Source organism: Macaca mulatta, chromosome 19 (genome assembly GCF_049350105.2).
Source record: "Macaca mulatta isolate MMU2019108-1 chromosome 19, T2T-MMU8v2.0, whole genome shotgun sequence".
NCBI lineage: Eukaryota > Metazoa > Chordata > Mammalia > Primates > Cercopithecidae > Macaca > Macaca mulatta.
In genome coordinates this window covers 2762245-2787060 of record NC_133424.1, presented here as the reverse complement: position 1 = coordinate 2787060, position 24816 = coordinate 2762245, and the positions used below count along the sequence as shown (strand labels likewise).

Sequence of the window (24816 nt, the reverse complement as noted above, 5' to 3'; positions counted from 1 at the left end):
AAATACAAAAATTAGCCAGGTTGATGCTGTGTACCTATAGTCCTAGCTACTTAGGAGGCTCAAGCAGGAGAATCGCTTGAACCCGGGAAGTGGAGGTTTCAGTGAGCCGAAATGGTGCCATTGCACTCCAGCTTGGGTAACAAGAGCAAAACTCCGTCTCAAAAAGTAAAAATAAAAATAAAAAAAGAAGCCACCTGCTGGAGATGCTGCCCCCCCCCAACCTTGGCCAAGTCCCAGGTGACCTGGAAGCCATTCCAAGCCACCCCAGGGCCAGGCAAGACACTGCGGTACAGGGTGGTGGCCGTGCCAGGAACGCCGCAGGGGGAGCCCGCTGGAGAGTGGGAGGGACGTCAGTGCGTGGGGGGAGTGGGGGTCTCTGTCCTTGTGTCTAGGGGGCATGGGCATTTTCAGGTGTGGATTTGGTAGCGGTGCGGCAAGGTGCTGGGTGCTGGGGCGGCAGGGGTTGAACTGCAGCAGGAGAGGAGGAGAGAGGAGGGGGAAGGGGAGGAGAGGAGGGGGAAGGGGAGGAGAGGAGGGGGAAGGGGCGGAGAGGAGGGGAGGGGAGGAAGAAGAGGGGAGGGGAGGAAGAGGAGGGGAGGAAGAGGAGGGGAGGAAGAGGAGGGGAGGAAGGAGAGGGGAAGAAGGGGAGGGGATGAGGGGAGGAGAGGAAGAAGCAGTGGAAGGGAGGAGAGGAGGGAGGATGGGGAGGAGGAGAGGGGAGGAGAGAGAGGAGGACAGAGGGGAGGGGAGGAGAGAGAGGAGGATAGAGGGGAGGAGAGGAGGGGAGGAGGGAGGAGAGAAGGGGACGAGGGGAGGAGGGAGGAAGGGGAGGAGAGGAGCCAGAGCTCGGCTCCAGCTGATGCTGATTCCAGCCCACAGCCACACCTCATTTCCTGTTTGTCCTCCTTCTGGGGCCAGCGTCTCCCAGGCCCTCCTCCTCACTCTGGTGCTCCTCCAGGGCAACCCTGAGCTCCCTCCCAGGCTGGCTGACCCGCCCTGCAGTCATGGAGCTGCTGTCCTGGCCCCAGGCCCTGCCTGTCCCACCCACCTACCTCCGGGCTGGCTAGTGCCCACCCTCACTGCCCCAGCCCAGACCACACTGCGGGAGGACCGGACTGAGGAGACGGTCACCCGGGGCACGGACCAGGCTTCCTGCCTCCTGCCAGAGAGGCTCTTCCCCGCCCCAGGCAGGTGGAGGTCTGACTCCCAGGGCCCCAGCTGGGAGTGGGGGTGGAGGCAGGGGGCGAGGCTGGCAGGGGTGGCCAGCCTCGTAGGGCCCCCAGGGGCTGGCACAGCTCACAGCAGGGCAGGGCCAGGCACGGCCCACACAGGCGGGTGGGTGACCCTCCCCTTCTCCAGGGGCTACTAGCCATCTCGTGCCGCCAGCCTGGGCCTGGCTGCCTGTCCAGGGCTGGTCTAGGGAGAAGGTCGACTAGAGAGGACTCTGCCTCTGCTGGGGAGGAAAGGAAAGGAGAGGGTGCCAGCGCCCATCCCTGTTGGTACAGCCGCCAGCACGCCGAACAGTCCCGCTCAAACGTCCAAACTGTTGAGGCTGACAAACCCCTTGCTGATTATTTGGAAAATACTGAGTTTTCTCCCTGCTCACACCAGACATCAGATAGAGGCCCCATGGGGCGGACAGCATAAACCAGGGGGAACCCCGCTGCTGGGATTCACCTCCTTTCTCTCTCCCCACTCAGGGTGTGGATTTCAATGTCTGCAGCCTCCTGGGACCTCACCAGGTCAGAGCATCATGAGATGCAGAGTTTCTTGGGGGGTCCATAGAATCCCCTAAACCAGGGGGTCTCACCCAAGGCAGATCCTGTCCCCAGGGGACACTGGGCGACGCCTGGGGACATCTGTGGTTGTCACAATACTAAGGGGAGACCACGGTTTCAAAATTCTAAACCAGTCAGGCGCAGTGGCTCATACCTGTAATCCTAGCACTTTGGGAGGTCAAGGTGGGCGGATCACAAGGTCAGGAGTTCGAGACCAGCCTGGCCAAGATGGTGAAACCCCGTCTCTACTAAAAATACAAAAACTGGCCAGGCGCGGTGGCTCAAGCCTGTAATCCCAGCACTTTGGGAGGCCGAGGCGGGCGGATCACAAGGTCAGGAGATCGAGACCATCCTGGCTAACACGGTGAAACCCTGTCTCTACTAAAAATACAAAAAAATTAGCCGGGTGAGGTGGCGGCGCCTGTAGTCCCAGCTACTCAGGAGGCTGAGGCAGGAGAATGGCGTGAACCCGGGAGGCGGAGCTTACAGTGAGCCGAGATCGCGCCACTGCACTCTAGCCTGGGCGACAGAGCGAGACTCCGTCTCAAAAAAAAAAAAAAAAAAAAAAAATTAGCCGGGCGTGGCTAACTCAGTTCCATCTGCAGAATCCCTTTCACCTAGGAAGTTCCCCTGGCCATGCCCGGCCCAGGATCTGCACCCTGAAAGACCCCCCTCAAAAGAAACGAAGGGCTTGTTAAACGAAGGGCTTGTTGGGGAACAGATCAGCTGGGACCAGGGCACAGGGCACCAGGCTCCCCGCCCATGTCCCTCTGAGAGCCATCTGGGTGTCCTCTGGGCTCCACCCCGGGGTAATAGGAGGAGGAGGAGGAGAGGAAGCCAGGTGACTGTCCAAGTGCTGGCATGGAGTGGGTGGAGGCCAGGGATGCTGCTCAGCTCCCTGCAGTACCCAGGACAGCCCCGCCCCAGAGGATGACTGAGCCTTGAGCGTCCACAGGGCCAATGGGGAGGAACCCTGGGTGGAACATCCCTAGAGCCGGAGGTCGTCTTCCTGTGTCTGAGCTTCCTCAGTTTTCCTGATTGCTGCGTGAGGCTTTTTTTTTTTGAGACTGAGACTCGCTCTGTCACCCAGGCTGGAGTGCAGTGGCGCGATCTCAGCTCACTGCAAGCTCCGCCTCCCGGGTTCACGCCATTCTCCTGCCTCAGCCTCCCGAGTAGCTGGGACTACAGGCGCCCGCCACCTCGCCCGGCTAATTTTTTGTATTTTTAGTAGAGATGGGGTTTCACCGTGTTAGCCAGGATGCTCTCAATCTCCTGATCTCGTGATCCGCCCGCCTCGGCCTCCCAAAGTGCTGGGATTACAGGGCTGAGCCACCGCACCGGGCCATTTTTTTGTATTTTTAGTAGAGACGGAGTTTCACTATGTTGGTCAGGCTGGTATCAAACTCCTGACCTTGTGATTCGCCCGCCTCGGCCTCCCAAAGTGCTGGGATTACAGACGTGTGCCACCGCGCCCAGCCTGCATGAGGCTCTTGATGGCTCCCACCTACTGGGGCTGTGGGAGGGGGACAGGGCCCAAGGCAGGGCCTGGCTGCGGTGCTGGGAACGGGCCTGCCCCTCTGGCCTGGCTCCCAGATCAGCTTTTCCTGTCTGGTGCCTGAGCCTGGCTGGACAGAGAGCCCAGACACGGGCTGAGCCTTGGTTCAGGTCTGCTTCTTGTAGTCAGGGTGAATGTTGAACCCATGTGGGTCCACACTGAAGGATGGACATAGCTCCACACCTGCACCAAGGACAGTGTATACACAGCCGCACACCAGGAAATGGTCTCACTTCCTCTGTGGACTGAGCTGAGTACCCCTGGAAAAACCCGTCTATGTCCTAACCCTGGTACCCACGAACGAGAAACTATTTGAAAATAGGGTCTGGAACCAAGATGAGATCACACTGAGTGGGCCCTAAGTCAATGACTGGTGTCCTTAGAAGAAGAGGAGGCCGGGCGCGGTGGCTCACACCTGTAATCCCAGCACTTTGGGAGGCTGAGGCGGGCAGATCACTTGAGGTCAGGAGTTCTTCGAGACCAGCCTGCCCAACATAGTGAAACCCCCATCTCTACTAAAAATACACACAAAAAAGTTAGTTGGGCGTGGTGGCACGTACCTGTAATCCCAGCTACTTGGGAGGCTGAGGCAGGAGAATTCCTTGAACCTGGGAGGCAGAGGTTGCGGTGAGCCGAGATCGTGCTGTTGCACTCCAGCCTGGGCAACAAAAGGGAACTCCATCTCAAAAAAAAAAATAAGGCCGGGCGCGGTGGCTCACGCCTGTAATCCCAGCACTTTGGGAGGCCGAGGCGGGCGGATCACAAGGTCAGGAGATCGAGACCACGGTGAAACCCCGTCTCTACTAAAAATTACAAAAAATTAGCCGGGCGCGGTTGTGGGCGCCTGTAGTCCCAGCTACTCGGGAGGCTGAGGCAGGAGAATGGCGTGAACCCGGGAGGCGGAGATTGCAGTGAGCCGAGATCGCGCCACTGCACTCCAGCCTGGGCTGGGCCACAGAGCGAGACTCCGTCTCAAAAAAAAAAAAAAAAAAAAAAAAAATGAGAATAGGCTGGGCGCGGTGGCTCAAGCCTGTAATCCCAGCACTTTGGGAGGCCGAGACGGGTGGATCACGAGGTCAGGAGATCAAGACCATCCTGGCTAACATGGTGAAACCCCATCTCTACTAAAAAATACAAAAAAGGCTGGGCGCGGTGGCTCAAGCCTGTAATCCCAGCACTCTGGGAGGCCGAGACGGGCGGATCACGAGGTCAGGAGATCGAGACCATCCTGGCTAACACGGTGAAACCCCGTCTCTACTTAAAAAAAAAAAAAATACAAAAAACTAGCCGGGTGAGGTGGCGGGCGCCTGTAGTCCCAGCTACTTGGGAGGCTGAGGCAGGAGAATGGCCTAAACCCGGGAGGCGGAGCTTGCAGTGAGCTGAGATCCGGCCACTGCACTCCAGCCCGGGCGACAGCGAGACTCCGTCTCAAATAAATAAATAAATAAATAAATAAAAATAAAAAGAGCAGACAGCAGGCTTAGTGGTTCATATCTGTAATTCCAGCACTTTGGAAGGCCAAGGTGGGAAGGTCCCTTGAGGTCAGGAATTCTAGTGCAGCTTGGGCAACACAGTGAGACCCCATCTCTACAAAATGTTTAAAAATCAGCAGGCAAGGTGCCATTGTCCCAGCTACTCAGGAGGCTGGGACAGGAGGATCGCTTGAGCCCAGGAAGTTGAGGCTGCCATGAGCTATGAATGTATCCCTGCACTCCAGCCTGGGCGAAAGAGTGAGACCCTGTCTCAAAAAATAGTAAAATAGGCCAGGCGCAGTGGCTCACTCCTGTCATCCCAGCACTTTGGGAGGCCGAGGCGGGTGGATCATGAGGTCAGGAGTTCAATACAAGCCTGGCCAACATGGTGAAACCCCATCTCTACTAAAAACACAAAAAATTGGCCGGGCGCGGTGGCTCAAGCCTGTAATCCCAGCACTTTGGGAGGCCGAGACGGGCGGATCATGAGGTCAGGAGATCGAGACCATCCTGGTTAACACGGTGAAACCCCGTCTCTACTAAAAAATCCAAAAAAAAAAAAAAAAAAAAACTAGCCGGGCGAGGTGGCGGGTGCCTGTAGTCCCAGCTACTCGGGAGGCTGAGGCAGGAGAATGGCGTGAACCCGGGAGGCAGAGCTTGCAGTGAGCCGAGATCTGGCCATTGCACTCCAGCCTGGGTGACACAGCGAGACTCCGTCTCAAAAAAAAAATACAAAAAATTATCTGGGTGTGGTGGCACATGCCTGTAATCCCAGCTAGTTAGGAGGGTGAAACAGAAGAATCACTTGAACCCAAGAGGCAAAGGTTGCAGTGAGCTGAGATTGTGCCACTGGACTCCAGCCTTGGTGACAGAATGAGACTCTGTCTCAAAAAAAAATAAAAAATAAAAAGGTGAAATAAGAAGAAAAGACACAGACACAGAGGAGGAGGCAGAGACCGGAACGATGTGGCCACCAACCGAGGACCACCAGAGCCCCCAGAAGCTGGGAGAGGCAGGAGGCATCCTCCTAGAGTCCTCGGAGGAAGCAAACAAAGCTCTGCCCACACTTCTAGACCTCTGGGTTCCAGGACTGTGAGAGCATACATTTCTGTTTTTTTTTTTTTTTGAGACGGAGTCTCGCTCTGTTGCCCAGGCTGGAGTGCAATGGCCGGATCTCGGCTCACTGCAAGCTCCGCCTCCCGGGTTCACGCCATTCTCCTGCCTCAGCCTCCCGAGTAGCTGGGACTACAGGCGCCCGCCACCTTGCCCGGCTAGTTTTTTGTATTTTTTTTTAGTAGAGACGGGGTTTCACCGTGTTAGCCAGGATGGTCTCGATCTCCTGACCTCGTGATCCGCCCGTCTCGGCCTCCCAAAGTGCTGGGATTACAGGCTTGAGCCACCGCGCCCGGCCCATTTCTGTTGTTTTAAGCCTCCTGGTTTGTGGTTCTGTGTTACAGTGGCCTCAACAGGCTCACACAACCACACAACCCCTACGTGAGCGCGGGCACGCGCGCGCACACACACACACACACACTCTCATCCTTTCCTCAAAGCACTATTTAGTCGGCACCCTCCGTGAGCCAGGTCCGGGCAAGCAGGTCTAGCAGCTCCACCCCAGCTGGCACCTGGAGCTAACGTGTGTCTGTGTGTGTGTGTATTAACCCACACACACACAAGCACGCACAATAAGGGGGGCCGGGGAACCTGGTTTTCTGTCCCCCCATTGCCAAGAGTCAGGGCAATGCCAGGCGCTGGGCTGCATTCTGGCTGGGAATCCCCCACAGCCTCCTCACAATGCCCCAGGGGTGGCTAAAGCCAGGCCCCCCAGCCATTGTGGCCTGAGAGCCCTGGCCTTCGCAGGCAGGGGTTCCCAGCTTCAGGTCAGTGGGGCTCCAGCCTCTCTGAGCTCAGGGCCTGGTTGGGGGCTGTGCGACGTTTCTGGAAACCCCTGCAGAAGAGGAGACCACAGTCCACCCACGGTAGGTGAACCCCCACTCCTTGTGTGCCCAAGGCCTGGGGCCTGGGGAGGACTTTGAACCAGGATGCTGTGGGTTGGGGGACTGGCAGCTCAGGACGGGCTGATTCTATCTAAGCCCGGTTTGGGGCCCCAGCCAAAACGGGACTGTGTTTTACTTCCTGTCCTGGCCACCATCCACCCCTTGGGCTTTTTCCCAGTGAGTCTCAGGTCCCAGTTCTCCCTGAAACGCCATTCGAGGACAGAGGAAGGGTCCTTCACAGATCTCGGTCCCCACCCTCTACTCTGGTTCCTGCCAACCACAAAGCAAACTCAGGGAGCTCACTGCTCCCCAGGCAGAGTGGCCCAGGGGAAACAGAAAGGTGGTGGTGGTGGTGGTGGTGGCTGGTCCCCCAGCACTAGAAGGGAGTGGCTGGGACTCCAAGCGTGCTGGTGGTGCACGAGGTGGACAGCTGGAGCCAGCATCGGAGAACTGCAAGAGGAAGCCATGGCAGGTTCTAGAGCGAGGGCATGACCCAAGGGAGTGGGGGTATCTTAGGCCCGGGTCGACAGGCCGAGGGAGTTGCCCTGTGTGGGGCCAGGCGGCAGGACTCAGCCCAGTGCCCCGCAGGTCCCCCGTGTCCCGCCAGCCTCAGGTGGCAGAGACAGGCCAGCTCCGGGCCGTGCAGCATGGGCGCTACGGGGTTCCGCAAGACCCCAGTGCGCCGCACTGCGCAGGCGTACGCTAGCCGTTTCGGACACGGCCTGCCGCCGGAGAGCGCAGCCGCACTGGGCTCCCAGAGAGTCCTCTTCTGGCTCCGCCCACGTCGTGCGCAGGGGGCGAGGCCGGGCGGAGCCTGCGTCGGAGGCGGGGCCAGAGCGGATCCAGGCCTATAAAGGTGGCGGCGGCGGCGACGCGCCCGGCTCCTCTCAGCGGCGGCGGCCCAGGAAGAGGGGTCCGCGCTGGCGGCGGTGGCGCTGTTCCCCGCGCGGTCCGCGGAGCGGGGTCCGGGCTGCGCGACGTGGGGCGGCGGCGGCACTGCGGCCCCGGCCCGAGCCCGACCCCGGTGAGTGCGAACCACAAGGCGGCCCCGGGGACCCCGACCCGGTAGCGGGAAACGGGCCCCGCGGAGCCCCCGCCGCCCCCGCCCGGTCCGCGCTCCCGGCAGGCCGAGCTCGGCTCACCGCCCTCCCTTTGTCTGCTCCCGCCCGCAGGGTCCCCTCCTCGGCCGCCCCCCGTCCGGCCGCCCGCCCTCGGGCCGCCCCCCGGGCCCTCGGTCCCCTCCCCCGCTGGCGGGGCCCGGACAGAAGATGGTGCAGAAGAAACCAGCCGAACTTCAGGGTTTCCACCGTTCGTTCAAGGTGAGGCCCGGGGTCGGTTTGGGGGCGCTCCGGGCTGGACCACCGGAATGGCCGGCGTGGGGGGCGCGCGGCTCGCCCCTAAGATCGGCTCCCGGGGCTCGTGCTTGGCCCCCGCCCTACACCCGGGGCTGCCCGGTCCGGCCGTGCGCTGAAGCGGGGTCGGTATGCGAGGATGGGGGGTCAGCAGGCCGCAGTCCTCTCCCCAGCCTTGGCCACCGGGTCCTTCCTCCAGGATCCCCAAGTGAGGCTGGGAGCAGGAGCCCCCTCCCCGTCAGGGGGCCAGGCCATGTGTCCCCTGCAAGCCCCTGCCGGCTGTGTTCTGGGGGGTCAGCAGGCTGCAGTCCTGTCCCGGTCGCTGCATGTTGCTTATGGGGGGTGTACCCTGCAAGCCCAGCTGGTTGTGCCCTGGTGGGGAGAGGTCAGCGGGCCACAGTCCCATTCTCACCTCCGTGTGGCTTCTGGGGACTTCCTTTCAGAATCCCCAGGCCGGGCTGGTCAGGTGCACCCACCCCCAGGGGGCCTGTGCTGTGGGGGAGGGGAGGGGATGTCCCCTCAGCCCTGCACTTTGCAGACACCCCAGGCCCAAGCGCTGTTTCCTGTCGGAGCGGGAAGTTTCTGCGCCGCCCGGGCGGTGACTGCTGTTGAGTGCTGGTTTCAGATGAGCAAATCTGGGGGGGAAGGGGAGGGCAGGTGCTGGGCAGGGGCCCCGCAGGACCTGGCCCAGGGGACGCAGTGATGTCAGCCAGCCCGCCCCACCCCGCAGGCCGGGGTTATGTAATCGCTTCACTGGGCTTCCTTGGGCAGGGACCTGTTGCCCGGTAGGGAAGGCAGGACTGGAGAAGGGGGGAGAGAGAGAGTGTGTGTGTGTGTATGTGTGTCTGTGTCTTGTGTGTACACACGCGCTGCTCCAGGGTGGGAGGAGCAAGGGGAAACTCTGAGAAGAATTCCCAGGTCTGTCCAGCCAGCACCCCAGGGCACCACTCACCCCTGCCACCCATGCCCAGTTTTCCCCTAGGGCAGCAGGCCTGGCACCATCAGAGTGTCGGGCTGGGCGGGAAAGAGGAGGACCTGACAGCGCAGTGGTCTTTTCCCTCCTGGGGTCAGGCGTGAGCTGATACAGGGTCAGTGCATGGGGCCAGCCAGGCAGCCAAAGCACACTTGAACTTTCTAGATGGTTCCAGCCGCCTCCTGCCAAGGCCTGCTGACTCGAGTCCCGCAGCCAGACCTAGAACAGTGGGGCCAGGACCGCCCACACTGCCCGGGACTGTGGGCCGGCCTCTGCATGACCAGGGCAGCCCGGTTGGGAGCTGGGAAGGTGGGCATCTCGGTGGAGGAGGGCCTGGCAGGCAGTCCTGGCTGTGAGGTGTTTCTCCAGGTGGCCGGGACCGGTTGCTCTAGGAATCTGCCCCCACAGCCCCCACCACTCACGGCTGCTCCCTGGACTGGGGCCATGTCTCCTGAAATACCCTCCCTGCCTCCAGTAGGCAGCAGCCCAGCAGGAAGGCACGTCTACAGGCGCCTTGGGTTTCTTTCCGTTTGCAGACAGGAAAGTGAGGCTCCGAGACGGCAGGCGTGTGTGCCCGAGGTTCCCATGTACATGGGCGAGGAGGCCGTGGAGTCTCATGGTGGAGTCTCATGGTGCCCCTCCGCCGTGGTGGCTCCGGCTGTCCATCTGTAGCTTTGCTGAGTTGCAGGCTGTGGCTGGCACGGAGGAACGGTGGCCAGAGAAGGCCAGGGGCTCACGCTGGGCTCTGTGGCCCCTCAGGTCCTTTCACTCTTGTGAGCTCCCACAAGTTGGGGGCAGCTGCCTCCTGTCTCACCCGTGACAGACCTCGGGGCGAGGTCACTAGGCCAAGGTCAGACAGCAGGTGAGCGCCAGTCTGGCCTTAGACCCTGGTCACCGGCCTTGTGGTGGCTGCCCCGGGGCCACCAGGGGCCTCCAGACAGGAGCCTTATGGGAGTGCTGACTCCCCATGGGGGCTAGTTGGAGCCCCCCTTCCTTCCCTCCTCCCCCAGCAGCCTCCTGGCAGCTATCTGCCCAAGCCAGGGTGGGTGGGGAGGCAGGAGGGCAGCTTGGCCCTCGGCCCCTCCCAAACTCTGCCTTCTGGCCTCCACCCATCTGCTGGCCTCGGGTCTCCCATGGGCTCCACTGGAGTCTTACTTCTGCTGAGCCCCACTCAGGCTGTCTGGGGCCCAGACAGGGGCAGTGACCTGGCCCAGAGCACCCAGCATCCTCACTGGGACTGGGACCCCCACCACCTGTGCAGGCCCCTCCCGCCTGGTTCACCTGGACAGGTGAGGCTGAGTGAGAGCTCAGTAGTACAAGGAACCTGACTGGGCCTCAGTTCCCCAGCTTCAAAGGCCTGGCCCCTTGTAAAGGGCCGGAAGTCCCCATGCTGGGCCACGCTCTGTGGAAACGTGCATATGTTCCAACCATCTTCCACGGGGGCAAAGTCTACGTAACCTGCACTGTTCCTGCCCCCGGTCAGGGTCTTGCTCCCACGTTCCTGGGGCTGGGTCGTTTCTTGACCCAGCCCCAGCCTGCCCAGAGCAGCAGGCCTGGATTTGAATCCTGGCCGCCAGGGCCCAAGGCGGGTTCCTTAGCTGGGTACCAGGGCCCACCAGGGGCTCCCTCCAGGAGTGTCTGGCACTGAGATGGGAGTGCAGGATGTGGTCTGGGCAGGGCCTGGCACACTCGCGCCTGAGGTTGCCTCTCCCGTGAGCCCCCAAGACCGGTACAGCACCGTGTGTACTGACTCAGTAACTGGTAGCTGCCAGGTTGGGGGGCTGGAAGCAGATGAGCCTCTGGTGGGTGAGGGTGGGCTTAGACGCACAGAGCTGCGGAGGGAAGGTGTGCCGGGCAGCCACGGGACACGGGCGGAGGAGGGCAGGTGCCCAGGCTTGGGTGGGGCAGAAGGCACGGGTGATGGAGGCAGAGCCCCCACCTTCAGCAGGCCCCAGAGCACCAGGCACTGAATTCTCACGCCGCCAGCCCCAGGCACTGAGCAAAAGGGAGGGGAGCAGCTTAGGGGAAGGAGAAGTGGCGGTGTGCCATTTTACATGGGGGAAACTGAGGCCCAGGGAGGAGGACTGAGCTTCCCTGAGATGGTCCAGGAGGCCGTGGGAAAGCAGGCACAGCCACCAGGCTGGCAGCCCGCCCAGTGACTCACCTCCCTCCCTCTGCCCCGCCGCCTTTGATCCGCACAACCCGCCCCAGAGGTCAGCCATCCCCATTCTGTGGACAAGCAGACGGAGGTGCAAGACATGGCTTGGGCCCCACCGTGACTCAACCCTGGCATCAGAGGCAGGGTTCCCAAGAGCCATCTGCTCGTGTCTGTCCTCTCCCCGCAATGCACCCCTTTCCCAGAGGCCCCCAGGGCTCTGTGGGTGGGAGGAGGTCTTCCCCACGGCCCCATGTCCCTGTGGCCCATGTCCCCGCGGCCCCGTGGAGGTTGGGGCCCGTCTTTATCTGGGGTGGGGCTGTGCTGGGCACTGCAGGGTGCTGAGCAGTGTCCCTGGCCTCCACCCACTGTATGCCAGGAGCTCCCCCAACCAGCCACAACCACAGATGTCCCCAGACATGGCCCAGTGTCTCCTGGGGGACAGAATCACCACCTGGGTTGGCAGATTCCATGGACCCCCCCCAGGAGACTCTGCATCTCCTGCTCTTTCCTTGCTGAGGTGCTAGGAGGCCCAACACCTTCCCCATGTGGCCACGCCTGTGATCCCAGCACTCCGGGAGACGGAGGCAGGAGGATCGCTTGAGTCCAGGGGTTTAAGACCAGCCTGGGTTGGCCGGGCGCGGTGGCTCAAGCCTGTAATCCCAGCACTTTGGGAGGCCAAGGTAGGTGGATCACGAGGTCAGGAGATCGAGACCATCCTGGCTAACACGTGAAACCCCGTCTCTACTAAAAAAAATACAAAAATTAGCCGGGAGCGGTGGCGGGCGCCTGTAGTCCCAGCTACTCGGGAGGCTGAGGCAGGAGAATGGCGTGAACCCGGGAGGTGGAGCTTGCAGTGAGCTGAGATCCGGCCACTGCACTCCCGCCTGGGTGACAGAGCGAGACTCCGTCTCAAAAAAAAAAAAAAAAAAAAAAAAAGACCAGCCTGGGCAACATAGCAAGACTTTATCTCTACAAAACATCAATTAAAACAAAAGAAATCCACACACACACTGAGTGTGGGGCAGCGAGGAGGTGAATGCCAGGAGCTGGGGGTCCCCCGGTTGATGCTGCCCGCCCCATCGGGAGCTGATCCTGGTGTCGTGTGAGCGGCGACCGAGTTGATTTTTTCGTCATGCTCAGCACAGGGCTTGTCAGCCTGGGCGCTGTGGCACTGGGGCAGGAGAGGTCTCCCTGCTGCGTGGGGAGGGATGGGGTCTGAGTGCCTCTCCTCTCCTCTCCCCTGCAGGGGCAGAACCCCTTCGAGCTGGCCTTCTCTCTAGACCAGCCCCACCACGGAGACTCTGACTTTGGCCTGCAGTGCTCAGCCCGCCCTGGTGAGGGGCCTGAGGGGGAGGAGGGCACGGGGCAGCCGCTGTCGCCGCCATGGCAGTGGCCAGCCCCTGCAGGGGGGTGGGGACCAGCCGGCCAGGGCCATGTCCTGAGCCCCCTGGGCGTGCCTCCTGGAACAGACATGCCCGCCAGCCAGCCCATCGACATCCCGGACGCCAAGAAGAGGGGCAAGAAGAAGAAGCGCGGCCGGGCCACCGACAGCTTCTCGGGCAGGTTTGAAGGTGAGCAGGGATGGCGGGCATTGGGGGAGCCGGGAGCGGGGGACAGCCGGGGTCCCTCTCACGCCCGCCTCGCTGCCCGGCAGACGTCTACCAGCTGCAGGAGGATGTGCTGGGGGAGGGCGCTCATGCCCGAGTGCAGACCTGCATCAACCTGATCACCAGCCAGGAGTACGCCGTCAAGGTGGGCCCGCGGCCGCGCCCTGGGGAACCCAGCGCCATGGGATGAGTGCGGGGAGTGGGGGGAGGTGGAAACTGTGTGGCATTCCGGCTCCCCGTCCTAGAGCCAGGAAGACCAGTGTCTAAAAACGGCCACCGGGCCCTGAGTCCAGTCGGGAATGACAGCGGCGGGAGTGGCCCTGTCTGGTACCAGAGTGGCCACCCAGAGTGGCGGCTTCAGTCAGAGTCACTGTGCCCACTGGGTCCCCTGGGCAGTCCCTGCCTCTGAGCCGTCCCTGAGGGTACGTGACAGTTTGGTTTCAAGGATCAAAATACAACGTCATATCCCAGGGCCCAGAGGGGCTCTGCATTTGGAGAACCTCAGTGCAGGCCCGTGAGAGCCCCGTGTCACCCTAGCCCCAGGCGGCTGCCAAACCCAGGGTGTGACCGAAGGGCTGGGAGCAGGAGCGCTGTTGAGGCCCTGGTTGTCACCCTATGACCTTGTGGGCTGGTTGGATCCTGTATTCCAAGAAATCTTCCAGGCTTCCCTCGTGACCTGGCATGCGGCTCCCGGGCTGGGTGGGGTCCCGGGAGGGCTGGCTGCCTGGGAAAGAGGGCCAGGTGTGCCCTGGCGAGCACGGCTGGCCAGGAGCCTGTGGGTCCTGGTGGACGGCCAGGCCAGAGCTTTCCTCTGAAGAGGAGGAGGTGGAGGAAGACGGGTGGCCAGCCTGGGGAGGTTACTGGCCGGGTGCTGGGACCACAGTGGCAGCAGGCAGGGACAGGCGCAGTACAGTCCCTGCCTCCTGGGAGCCCCCAGGCAGGCCAAGGCGATGGTGCAGGAGCACGAGGCCCCTCCGGAACACTTCTGCACAGCAGGCGTCCCTCTGAGCACAGTCCTCTCCTGGCGGCCCCACAGGCATCCTTGCTTCCTGTTGTTTGACAGATAGGGACACTGAGGATCGGGGGTTAGGTAGCCTGACTCATGCTGTGTGGCCTCTGGGGGTTCCTAATTGGTGTCTCAGAGCCACCTCCCTGGTCTTCTTGCCACCTTGACCTGGTGTGGTCAGTGCTGGGATCTGGAGAGCCTGGGGGACTTCCTGCTGGAGGTGTTGGCCACTGATGTCCAGGAGTTGGTCCGGCCAGGTGGCAGGGGGAGGAGGAGGTGTCCTGGGCAAGTCAGGCGAATCGCTGGGACCTGTGAGTCTGAGGAGCATTTCATTCTACGGGGACTGGGGTGTGGGCCCTCTGCCCTCAGCGGGAGTCATGCTGTGGGAAGCTGCCTGGGGGTCCCCCGGTGCCATGAGGCTGCTGGCTGGATGCCGAGCCCCTAAGCTGGGACCTCAGAATAGGCCCCTTCCATGCCAGGAGGGGCTGCGCCCCCTCCCTGAGGCAGCATTCTAGCCGGCCACCTCAGGGACAGGACTAGGTTCAGTTTTATCCAGAACCATCTGCAGTGCCTGCTGGGCTCAGCTTTTGGCAGTGGCCTGGGCGGTGGTATTTCAGGACACCCTGGCGTCCAGTTGTTCTCTTGCCCCTCGCTGGGGCAGCTTTGTTTCTCAGTGTAGACACGGGACTGCAGAGACAGGAGCCAGGGACTCGAGTGGAATGCCACATCCCCACTGCGAGCAGGCCATCGCAGTGGGCAGGGAACCCTGGGCAGAGTGCTCAGGCAGCCAGCCACCCGCCCAGTGAGAGGGGCTAGCGTATCCAGCCTGGGAAGAGGGTCCCAGCAGGTGCCAGGTCGGGAGCTGCAGACACCTCCTGATCCCACCTCTGTGAGTGAAGGTGGTGGGGAGGAGCTGGAGCTGCTGGGGACAGTGGGGTGGCTTCCTGAGGCTCTGGGGCTCAGGGAGGCTGGATCCACCAGTGGCTGGGGCAGCCAACCAGGGCGGGCCCCAAACAGATACTGGCTGAGGCAATGGGTAAGTGTCTGCCCAGGCTGGCTCGGAGCCGGGGAGCAGGACTTGGTGCTGTGACCACATGTGAGGTGGGGCCTGGTGGGCTGGCAGCCAGGTGTCCTGAGGCCTCCCTAGTTCTATGGGTCACCAGGGATCCGCCTTGTGGAGACAGAGGACTACAGCTGACTGTCTCTGGGTCAGGAAGGGTGGCCACCCAGGGCAGGAGACCCTGACATCCTGTGGGGGTATTTTGCAGAAGGCCCAAGTATGTCTCTGAGGGCTGTCAGGGTCACAGGTGGAGAGCAGCTCCCACTGGCTTTTTTTTTTTTTTTTTTTTTTTTTTTTTTGAGACAGAGTCTTGCTCTGTCACCCAGGCTGGAGTACAATGGCACGATCTCAGCTCACTGCAACCTCCACCTTCCGGGTTCAAGTGATTCTCCTGCCTCAGCCTCACAAGTAGTTGGGATTACAGGTGCCCGCCACCGTACCCAGCTAATTTTTGTATTTTTAGTAGAGACGGGGTTTCATCATATTGGCCAGGATGGTCTCAATCTGCTGACCTCATGATCCACCTGCCTCAGCCTCTGAAACTGCTGGGATTACAGGCGTGAGCCACCGCACATGACCTTTTTTTTTTTTCTTTCTTTCTTTCTTATCCTTGACTTGCAGTAAATTCCAGGCCCCCCTAGGCGAGCCCAGCTTTCTATCTCTTTTTTTTTATTTTTTATTATTTATTTATTTATTTATTATTATTATTTTTTAATTTATTTATTATTATTATACTTTAAGTTGTAGGGTACATGTGCATAACGTGCAGGTTTGTTACATATGTATACTTGTGCCATGTTGCTGTGCTGCACCCATCAACTCATCATTTACATCAGGTATAACTCCCAATGCAATCCCTCCCCCCTCCCCCCTCCCCATGATAGGCCCCGGTGTGTGATGTTTCTATCTCTTTTTTTTAATTTAGAGACAGGGTCTCCCTCTGTCACCCAGGCTGGAGTGCAGTGGCAACATCATAGCTCACCACTAACTTAAAAAACATTTTGGGGCCGGGCGTGGTGGCTCACACCTGTAATCCCGGCACTTTTGGAGGCCGAGGTGGGTGAATCACCTGTAAGTCAGGAGTTCAAGACCAGCCTGGCCAAAATGGTGAAACCCCGTCTCTACTAAAAATACGAAACAATTAGCTAAGTGTGGTCGCAGGCTCCTGTAATCCCAGCTACTCAGGAGGCTGAGGCAGGAGAATCGCTTGAACCCGGGAGGTGGAGGTTACGGTGAGCCGAGATTGTGCCATTGCACTCCAGCCTGGGCAACAAAAGCGAAACTCCATCTTTTTTTTTTTTTTTTTTTTTTGAGATGGAGTCTCGCTCTGTTGCCCAGGCTGGAGTGCAGTGGCCAGATCTCAGCTCACTGCAAGCTCCGCCTCCCAGGTTTACACCATTCTCCTGCCTCAGCCTCCCAAGTAGCCGGGACTACAGGCGCCCGTCACCGCGCCCGGCTAGTTTTTTGTATTTTTTAGTAGAGACGGGGTTTCACCATGTTAGCCAGGATGGTCTCCATCTCCTGACCTCATGATCCGCCCGTCTCGGCCTCCCAAAGTGCTGGGATTACAGGCTTGAGCCACCATGCCCAGCCGAAACTCCATCTTAAAAAAAACCAACAACAACAACAAAAACATTTTGGAGGGATGGGGTCTGGCTGTGTTGCCCAGGCTGGTCTTAAAACTCCTGGGCTCAAGCGATCCTCCTGCCTCAACCTCCCAAAGTGCTGGGATGACAGGCGTGAGCCCTGCTTTCTAGAGTTGCAGGGTATAAGTGTGGTGAATTCCAGCCGTGGCAGTGGAGTTTCTGGCCCCTTCTCAGCTGTGAGCGTCCCGCCAACCCAGGTGCTGTGTCCTCTTGCCTGTTTCAGATCATTGAGAAACAGCCAGGCCACATTCGGAGCAGGGTTTTCCGGGAGGTGGAGATGCTGTACCAGTGCCAGGGACACAGGTAGGTGAGCCACCCTTGCCACAGCACTGGCCTGAGCCGTCTTTCAGCGGATGAAGGGCCTGAGCACCACATCACCCCCAGCAAGCATCTGTAGGGCACCCATTTTCCCAGGCCCTGCGTTCCCCTCCCTGAAGAAGGCTGGCTGGCAGCCCCAGGCGGGCAGCGTGAGGCTGGCCTATTGCCCAAGTCCCAGCCTCCAGTGGACCAAGAGGGTGGGCCCCTCCTAGGCTGAGCAGCAGGTACCCAGGGGCCTCAGGAAGCCTCAGCTCCTCTCCTGCCTCCCACCCCCCCCCAGGAACGTTCTAGAGCTGATTGAGTTCTTTGAGGAGGAGGACCGCTTCTACCTGGTGTTTGAGAAGATGCGGGGAGGTACCTGGGGGCTCCAGGCTGTGGGGAGGGAGGGAGCTGGGAGGTATTATGGGATGGGGGCCTAGTGCCACCTGCAGGAGGGGGCTTGTGGGGTTTGTGTCCTGCCCAAATGGTGGCTCAGGGGTAAGGCCTTTGGGCCAGAGGAAGCCGGTGTTGGGGCGTCCCCTCCAAAGTGGAGGTGGGTGCGGGCCTTGCGGGGACTCTGAGGTGACCTGTGTGTTCCCCCTGTCCTGCTCTGCCCTGCCCAGGCTCCATCCTGAGCCACATCCACAAGCGCCGGCACTTCAACGAGCTGGAGGCCAGCGTGGTGGTGCAGGACGTGGCCAGTGCCTTGGACTTTCTGCACAACAAAGGTGGGTGGTGAGCCCGCCTTGAGTCCTCTAAGGCCGCCTGCCAAGGACTCCTGGAAGACCCCCAGCCCCTCACCCCCTCGTGGTTCTGTGGCTTCTCCCCCAGGCATCGCCCACAGGGACCTAAAGCCGGAAAACATCCTGTGTGAGCACCCCAATCAGGTATGCCAGCCCGGGCAGAGTGGCCCCGCGGGAGGGGTGGCCGCGTGGGACCCCAGGCTCACGGCCCTCTTGGCCCCTCCCAGGTCTCCCCCGTGAAGATCTGTGATTTCGACCTGGGCAGCGGCATCAAACTCAACGGGGACTGCTCCCCTATCTCCACCCCGGAGCTGCTCACCCCGGTGAGGGCCCGCGGGCAGTACTGGAGGCTCGGCTGCCTGCTCTACGGTTGCATAACCTCGCGGAGCCTGGGCCGCTCCGCAGTTCCAGGCCGCGGAGCTCGGGCTTCCGCTTAGCAACAGCCGCTGATTGGTTGGGCGGGATGACGCGGCGGGGCCTCGATTAGGCGCCCCCACCCATCGGTGTTTGGACGGGTGGGGCGGGGCTGCGGCGGTGGCGGGGCGAGCTTTGCACCTGCTGATTGGGCGGGGCGCGTTCCCGGCAGCCGCTGATTGGTCGGGTGGGGCGGGGTCCGACCCGGCTGGCGCAGGTGACCCGCAGTTACCCGGGCTCCCACGTGATGCCGGGAAGCCCCGGCTGACGCGCCTCTCCCCCGCCCGCAGTGCGGCTCGGCGGAGTACATGGCCCCGGAGGTGGTGGAGGCCTTCAGCGAGGAGGCCAGCATCTACGACAAGCGCTGCGACCTGTGGAGCCTGGGCGTCATCTTGTACATCCTGCTCAGTGGTTACCCGCCCTTCGTGGGCCGCTGTGGCAGCGACTGCGGCTGGGACCGCGGCGAGGCCTGCCCTGCCTGCCAGGTGCGGCGGCCAGCGCACCCTCCTCTCCTGGGCACCCTCCTGTCCTGGACATCTTCTTCCCCTGGGCCTGCCCTGCGCACCCCCTAACCCCAGGGGACCTGCCCTGGGCACCCCCTAACCCCAGGGGACCTGCCCTGCGCACCCCCTAACCCCAGGGGACCTGCCCTGCGCACTCCCTAAGTCCAGGGGACCTTCCCCCGACCACCCCCTAACCCCCGGGGACCTGCCTTGTATGCCCTCTAACCCGCTGGGACCTGCTCTGTGTGCTCCCCAGACCCCCGGGTACCTACTCTGTACTCCCCCTTAACCCCCAGGGACCTGCCCTGTGTGCCCTACTCCCTGATACCATCCACAGGGCAGTGCTGCCCTGTCCTCCAGTTTCCTGAAGGCTTTTCAGGTTTGCCTGCCCAAGGGAAAACGCAGACAGGGTTCAGAGAGCTGAGAGGTGGAGTGATGTTCCTGGTTTGGGGGGATCAGGCTCAGACTGCCTGCCCGCTGCTTAAGGCTCAGCATCTGTGGCCTGTGGCCCTTGGAACTAGGTCCTTCAGAGCTGCCTTTTTGTAAATCCAGCTCCACTTGGGTAGAGCCGACTCTCCTGGTCCGGCTCCCAGTCCCCTCCGCCCCAGGTGTGCATGGTCAAGCGTCTCGTGGTGGTTGGGGTCCTGATGGAGCCACATGTCAGTGCACAGTATCCAGCTCCTTGGGCAGATCTAAGCTCCTCTGTGTCCTGTGTCCCCAGAACATGCTGTTTGAGAGCATCCAGGAGGGCAAGTATGAGTTCCCCGACAAGGACTGGGCCCACATCTCTTGCGCTGCCAAAGACCTCATCTCCAAGCTGCTCGTCCGTGACGCCAAGCAGAGACTGAGCGCTGCCCAAGTCCTGCAGCACCCCTGGGTTCAGGGGGTGAGTGCCAGCCCCAGGGGCGCCAGGGAGGGTATGGGAGGCTGCAGGGTGGCCTCAGAGCAAGCACGGGAAGCCCCGAGGGTGTAGCCTGGCACTCTGAGATGCATTGAGGCCTGAGCACAGGCTCTGCCCTGGGATGAGGGTTGCAGCGGAAATCCCCGCCACCCACCTATGCGCGGTGCCCGCTGGCCAGGCAGGCAGCTCCCAGAAGCAGCTACTCAGAGAACCTTCCTGGAGGGTGGTGGGGACCTACACTCCGCAGCAAGCTGCAGTCAAGCAGATGGCGAGTCCAGCTCACAGAGACCCCAGCCTGTCGTCAGTTTCAGGCCCAGGCTCTGCCCCCACCCTTCCCTGTGTGGCCTCCTATCCAGGCGGAGTCGGGTGTTTCTCCTGCCAGAGGTCATCTGAGCCGAGCTGCCACCCCAGGGAGTGGGGATTTACTAAAAATAGAAGCTGGGGTCACTCTGTGTCCCCAGGCGAGGGGCTGGGGGCCTCCAAATTCTTTCCAGAAGCATCCAGAGACTCGTGGGTTAAGAGGGGGGCGGAGGTGGGTTTGGGCTGGGAACAGCCGGCAGAGGTAGAGCTTGGGGCTCTACTCTCCACTCTCACTGGGTCCTGCAACACCAGGCTTCAGCCTGGCCCAGCCTCGGGTTCCCTGGGCAGGTGGACATGGAGCCTCGCCATAGAGACCTTGGGACAGGGACTTGGCTCCCGGGGCACCCGGGTGCCCTTCTGGTCTCTCGTGGGGTCCTGGTGATGGGATGGGCACGGCATCCCTTGGCCAGACACCCCACCCGGCACCCCAGGTGGCCCCAGCTGCTCTCCAGCCCTGCCCCCTGCCCGCTTTCGTTGCAGTGCGCCCCGGAGAACACCTTGCCCACTCCGATGGTCCTGCAGAGGTGAGGCCTGCAGGGGTGCTCGGGACCCCCAAGTCCAGGGGGCGGGGTTTCCAGGCTAAGACACTTGGGAAAGACCTGGAGAGCTGCTTTGGGGTCAGGGATGCAGGCAAGCCTGGTAACTCAGTGGAGATCCCGGTGGGGCCCTGGCACTCAGAGGAGCCCCAGGGTCGGGGTGGGAGGAGGGCATGAAGCCCCTTCCCCCAGGGCCTTGCACAGACCCCAGCGGTCCCGTAAGGGATGCCTCCTTGGTGACCACCTACCCCCACCCCATTTCCCAGGAACAGCTGTGCCAAAGACCTCACATCCTTCGCGGCCGAGGCCATTGCCATGAACCGGCAGCTGGCCCAGCACGACGAGGACCTGGCTGAGGAGGAGGCCGCGGGGCAGGGCCAGCCCGTCCTGGTCCGAGCTACCTCACGCTGCCTGCAGCTGTCTCCACCCTCCCAGTCCAAGCTGGCGCAGCGGCGGCAAAGGGCCAGCCTGTCCTCGGCCCCCGTGGTCCTGGTGGGAGACCGTGCCTGACTGTCCCGTCTCTCCGCTTTGTACATAGGTCACCCATCCCCCAATCAGATCTAAAGGTTTTAAGCTATCGCCAGCCGGTGTCCTGCGGGCTGCCCCGCCTCTGGCTGGATTCCCAGGCACTAAGCTCAGCTAGGGGGGCGTTTTATAGAAGGTTTTTGCTTTTGGGTTTTTCTTTCCCGTTTCTACCCCTCCCCCTTATTTTTTCCTTCGGACGGTTAAAAGCAATGCAGGCACCCGGGGAGGTGAGCAGAGGGTATGTGGCTGGGCTTGTCCCCTTCCCGGCCCCCAGCCCTGCTCACCTGTACTGTGAAGCCCCCAGGTCACCTGTACTGCCCGCCATCTGCCCACGTGGCTTGCAGTGACTCAGGAGAGCAGACCACAGCGTTCGCCATCTTCCAGAGCTGGGGAGGGGCCCAGGGCCCTGCCCCTGTGTTCCCTCCCAGCCCGCAGTATTTCAGGGACAGGCTCTTCCCCTCTATCCCTCACCCTGAGAGCACCCCTGGTGGCTTGGTTGGGGAGGGAGGACCTGCCTGTCTCCAGAGGGGCCAGGCAGGCAGGTGGAGGGCAGCCCAGCCACCCGCCCCATGGGATCCCCCAGCCCTTCACCCGCGCCTGCCTTGTCCCCATGATAGTTGACAATCGGGGCTTCCTGCAAGGCCTGTCTGTCTGCCCAGGACTCCTGGTGGCCAGATTCGGCCTCCAACCTTGACCTTAAACTGCAGCTGACCCCAGGGGCTCGCCGCTGCCCCTCTCCACCGCTCCAGGGCCTGAGACGGCAGGAGCCCCGCCCGGCCTGAGGCTATTTCCACCGAAGCAGGCAGAGGAACTGGACAGGCACTGTCAGCCAATGTGGGGGGTCCTGAAGACACCCCCTTGGGGCAACCGAGTGCCCCTTCTCAGGGCTCAGTCTGACCGTGGCCACGTCCTGCCTCGCGCCGCCCCTCGGGCCTGGCCTGGAAGCTCTGTCAGCTCCGTCCTTGTCCTTAGAGCTGGGCCCAGACCCCAGGGTCTGGCCGAATCCCCACCCCCAGGGCAGCGTTTTTGGTCTGCCACCTTCAGGAAAATGGCCGCGGCCTTGGCCCCCCTTCGGGCACCCAGGAATGGAGGGGCCTGCTCAGTCCCCCCACCCTCCACGCTCCAACCCCTGGGGGCTGCGGAGCCTGCCGCCCCTCCCTGCGGGTGGGGACGTTCTATGCAATACAGGGTTCCACTTTGGAAGTGTGCGGGGCTGTGCTGCGGGGGCAGCTAGGGTCACCACCCGCCCTTCCCAGCCCAGTCCCCAAACTCCACGCCTGGGGCAGCCCCCTCTGGCTTCTAAATCCGCAGTCGGGATTCCTTGTGTTTAGTTTTTTAGTTGTTTTTTTTTTAAGGAAAAAAAAACATCGGTTGACTTTGCTTCCCTGTTCTTGAAGAATACTTGAATGTCGGGGGGTCTGGGGGTGGGGGCCTCGGAGACCGTCCGCCTGGCCCTGCCGCCCCTCCCGAATCTAGTACGATGGTCACAGTCCGGTGGCCGTGGGGGTGCTCTGCCCTCCCTGGTCCCCACTGCCCATATCTGTGGACTGCCCCTTCCAAAGACCCCTGGGGGGTGGGGCAGGCCGCCCACCCCCCTCCCCCATCATGTCTCACCCGTCAGTGATTCTATGTTTTGTAACGGGGGATTCTCTGCCTTTTTGTATAAAAGAACAAGCAAACAGACCCCCGCCCGCTGCAGGCGCCCACAGCCATCCCGTCTGAGCTGCTAGCAGCTTTTTTTTTTTTCCTGAAGGTGGGACAGTCACTTCCTCCTCCCTCCCCACCCCTGTCGCATCCATGTGCGACCTGGAGGACTGGTCAGAACCATTACTGTGAATGAGTGAAGATCCTGGAGAACCCTGGGCCCCAGGCCAGCTCCCAGCGCTGGGGGACAGTGAACGGCCATGTGTTAATGTTACGATGTTTTTAAAAGAAAAAAAAAAAAAAAAACCTCAAAGTTTTTTTTAAGTGGGGGAAAAACATCCAAGCACTTTAATTCCATTGTACCAGGTGAACTGACGGAGCTCAGAAGTTTTCCTTTACACCAACTGTCAATGCCGGAATTTTGTATTCTGTTTTGTAAAGATTTAATAAAAGTCAAAAAACCTGCTGTGTGTGCCTGAGTTCAAGTTTTCTGTCACTGCATAAGGAGCCGCCCCCAACCTATTGTTGCAAAACCACGTTGTTGGCAGTGGTGCTGAGTCAGGAGTTTTGAGGTAGTGGCTCCTGTGGGGTCTGTCTCTGCCCCAGGATGCCTGGATGCACCGCTGGGAAGACAGCGGCCAAAAGCTGAGCTCAGCTGGGCGCGGTGGCTCATGCCTGTAATTACCCAGCACTTTGGGAGGCAGAGGTGGGCAGATCACGAGGTCAGCAGTTCTAGACCAGCCTAAACAACAGGGTGAAACCCCGTCCCTACTAAAAATACAAAAATTAGCCGGACATGATGGTGCACACCTGTAATCCCAGCTACTCAGGAGACTGAGGTAGGAGAATCACTTGAACCCGGAAGGCGGAGGTTGCAGTGAGTCAAGATCGCGCCACTGCACTCCAGCTTGGGCGACAGAGCGAGAGTCCATCTCTAAAAAAAAAAAAAACGGGTGTGGTGGCTCACACCTGTAATCCTGGCACTTTGGGAGGCCGAGGTGGGCGGATCACAAGGTCAGGAGATGGAGACCATCCTGGGTAACAAGGTGAAACCCCGTCTCTACTGAAAATACAAAACAATTAGCCTGGCATGGCGGTGGTCGCCTGTAGTCTCAGCTGCTGGGGAGGTTGAGGCAGCAGAATGGCTTGAACCCAGGAGGTGGAGCTTGTAGTGAGCCGAGATCGCGCCACTGCACTCCAGCCTGGGTGACATAGCAAGACTCTGTCTCAAAAAAAAAAAAACGGACAGGCTATCAGCCGGGTGCAGTGGCTCATGCCTGTAATCCCAGCACTTTGGGAGGCCAAGACAGGCAGATCACTTGAGGTCTGGCCAACATGATGAAACCCTGCCTCTACTGAAAATACAAAAATTAGCCCGATGTGGTGCAACATGCCTGTAATCCCAGCTACTCAGGAGACTGAGGCACAAGAACACAAGAATTGCTTGAACCTGGGAGGCGGAGGCTGCAGTGAGCCGAGATGGTACCACTGCACTCCAGTCTGGGCGATGAGCAAGACTCTGTCTCAAAAAACAAAACAAAACAAAACAAAACAAAAAACCCAGGCTTGGTGGTGCATACCCGTGGTCCCAGCTGCATGGGAGGCCGAAGCAGTTGGACAACTTGAGCCCAGGAGGTCGAGGCTGCAGTGAGCCGTGATCATGCCACTGACTCTAGGCTGAGTGATAGAGTGAGACCCTGTCCTTTTTTTTTTCCGAGACGGAATCTCACTCACAGCCCAGGCTGGATGGAGTGCAGTGGTGCTATGTCTCGGTTCACTGCAACCTCCGCCTCCTGAGTTCAAGGGATTCTCCGGCCTTAGCCTCCTGAGTAGTTGGGATTACAGGCGTGTGTCACCACGGCCCAGCTAATTTTTTGTAATTTTTTTTTTTTCCTCTTTGAGACGGAGTTTCAATCTTGTTGCCCAGGCTGGAGTGCAATGGTGTGATCTCACCTCACCGCAACCTCCACCTCCCAGGTTCAAGCGATTCTCTCACCTCAGCCTCCCGAGTAGCTGGGATCACAGACATGTGCCACCATGCCCAGCTAATTTTGTATTTTTAGTAGAGTCGGTTTTCTCCACGTTGGTCAGGTTGGTCTCGAACTCCCGGCCTCAGGTGATCTGCCCATCTCAGCCTCCCAAAGTGCGGAGATTACAGGCGTGAGCCACCATGCCCAGCCAATTTTTTGTATTTTTTTTTTTTTTTTTGAGACGGAGTCTGGCTCTGTCGCCCAGGCTGGAGTGCAGTGGCTGGATCTCAGCTCACTGCAAGCTCTGCCTCCCGGGTTT

The 24816-nt window shown here is 60.6% G+C and overlaps 1 protein-coding gene and 1 long non-coding RNA gene across 4 annotated transcripts in view; one reads left to right on the top strand and one right to left on the bottom strand.

The window, feature by feature from the left end:
• Positions 1–1091: 1091 nt before the first annotated feature.
• Positions 1092–24816, bottom strand: part of LOC144336987 (uncharacterized) — a 57387-nt gene continuing 33662 nt past the window's right edge. Inside the window, exon 2 of the long non-coding RNA XR_013409539.1 lies at positions 1092–1791. This is a non-coding gene — a long non-coding RNA (uncharacterized LOC144336987). The remainder of the gene's footprint in view (positions 1792–24816) is intronic.
• On the top strand, positions 7682–22993 carry MKNK2 (MAPK interacting serine/threonine kinase 2). 3 transcript variants are annotated; one of them, XM_077979120.1, is made up of 14 exons: positions 7682–7826; positions 7975–8121; positions 12532–12619; positions 12755–12856; positions 12940–13037; positions 16828–16907; positions 17203–17276; positions 17525–17629; positions 17733–17788; positions 17872–17967; positions 18349–18543; positions 19283–19447; positions 20303–20346; positions 22637–22993. In XM_077979120.1, exons 2-14 carry the CDS (start codon positions 8071–8073, stop codon positions 22725–22727), a joined length of 1245 nt encoding a protein of 414 aa, XP_077835246.1. In that variant the 5' UTR covers positions 7682–7826; positions 7975–8070; the 3' UTR covers positions 22728–22993. The 3 variants fall into 3 exon arrangements, with proteins under 3 accessions (XP_077835246.1, XP_014977887.1, XP_077835245.1); XM_015122401.3 differs by having other exon boundaries at positions 20625–22993; XM_077979119.1 differs by lacking the exons at positions 7975–8121; positions 12532–12619 and having other exon boundaries at positions 7682–7800; positions 12655–12856; positions 20625–22993.

Excerpts from the sequence above, each read along its gene's own strand:
- MKNK2 (XM_015122401.3), top strand. The coding sequence starts at position 8,071 with ATGGTGCAGAAGAAACCAGCCGAACTTCAGGGTTTCCACCGTTCGTTC. Across the intron at positions 17,789-17,871 it reads TGTGTGAGCACCCCAATCAG|GTCTCCCCCGTGAAGATCTG; the intron begins GTATGCCAGCCC and ends GGCCCCTCCCAG. Across the intron at positions 17,968-18,348 it reads CCCCGGAGCTGCTCACCCCG|TGCGGCTCGGCGGAGTACAT; the intron begins GTGAGGGCCCGC and ends CCCCGCCCGCAG.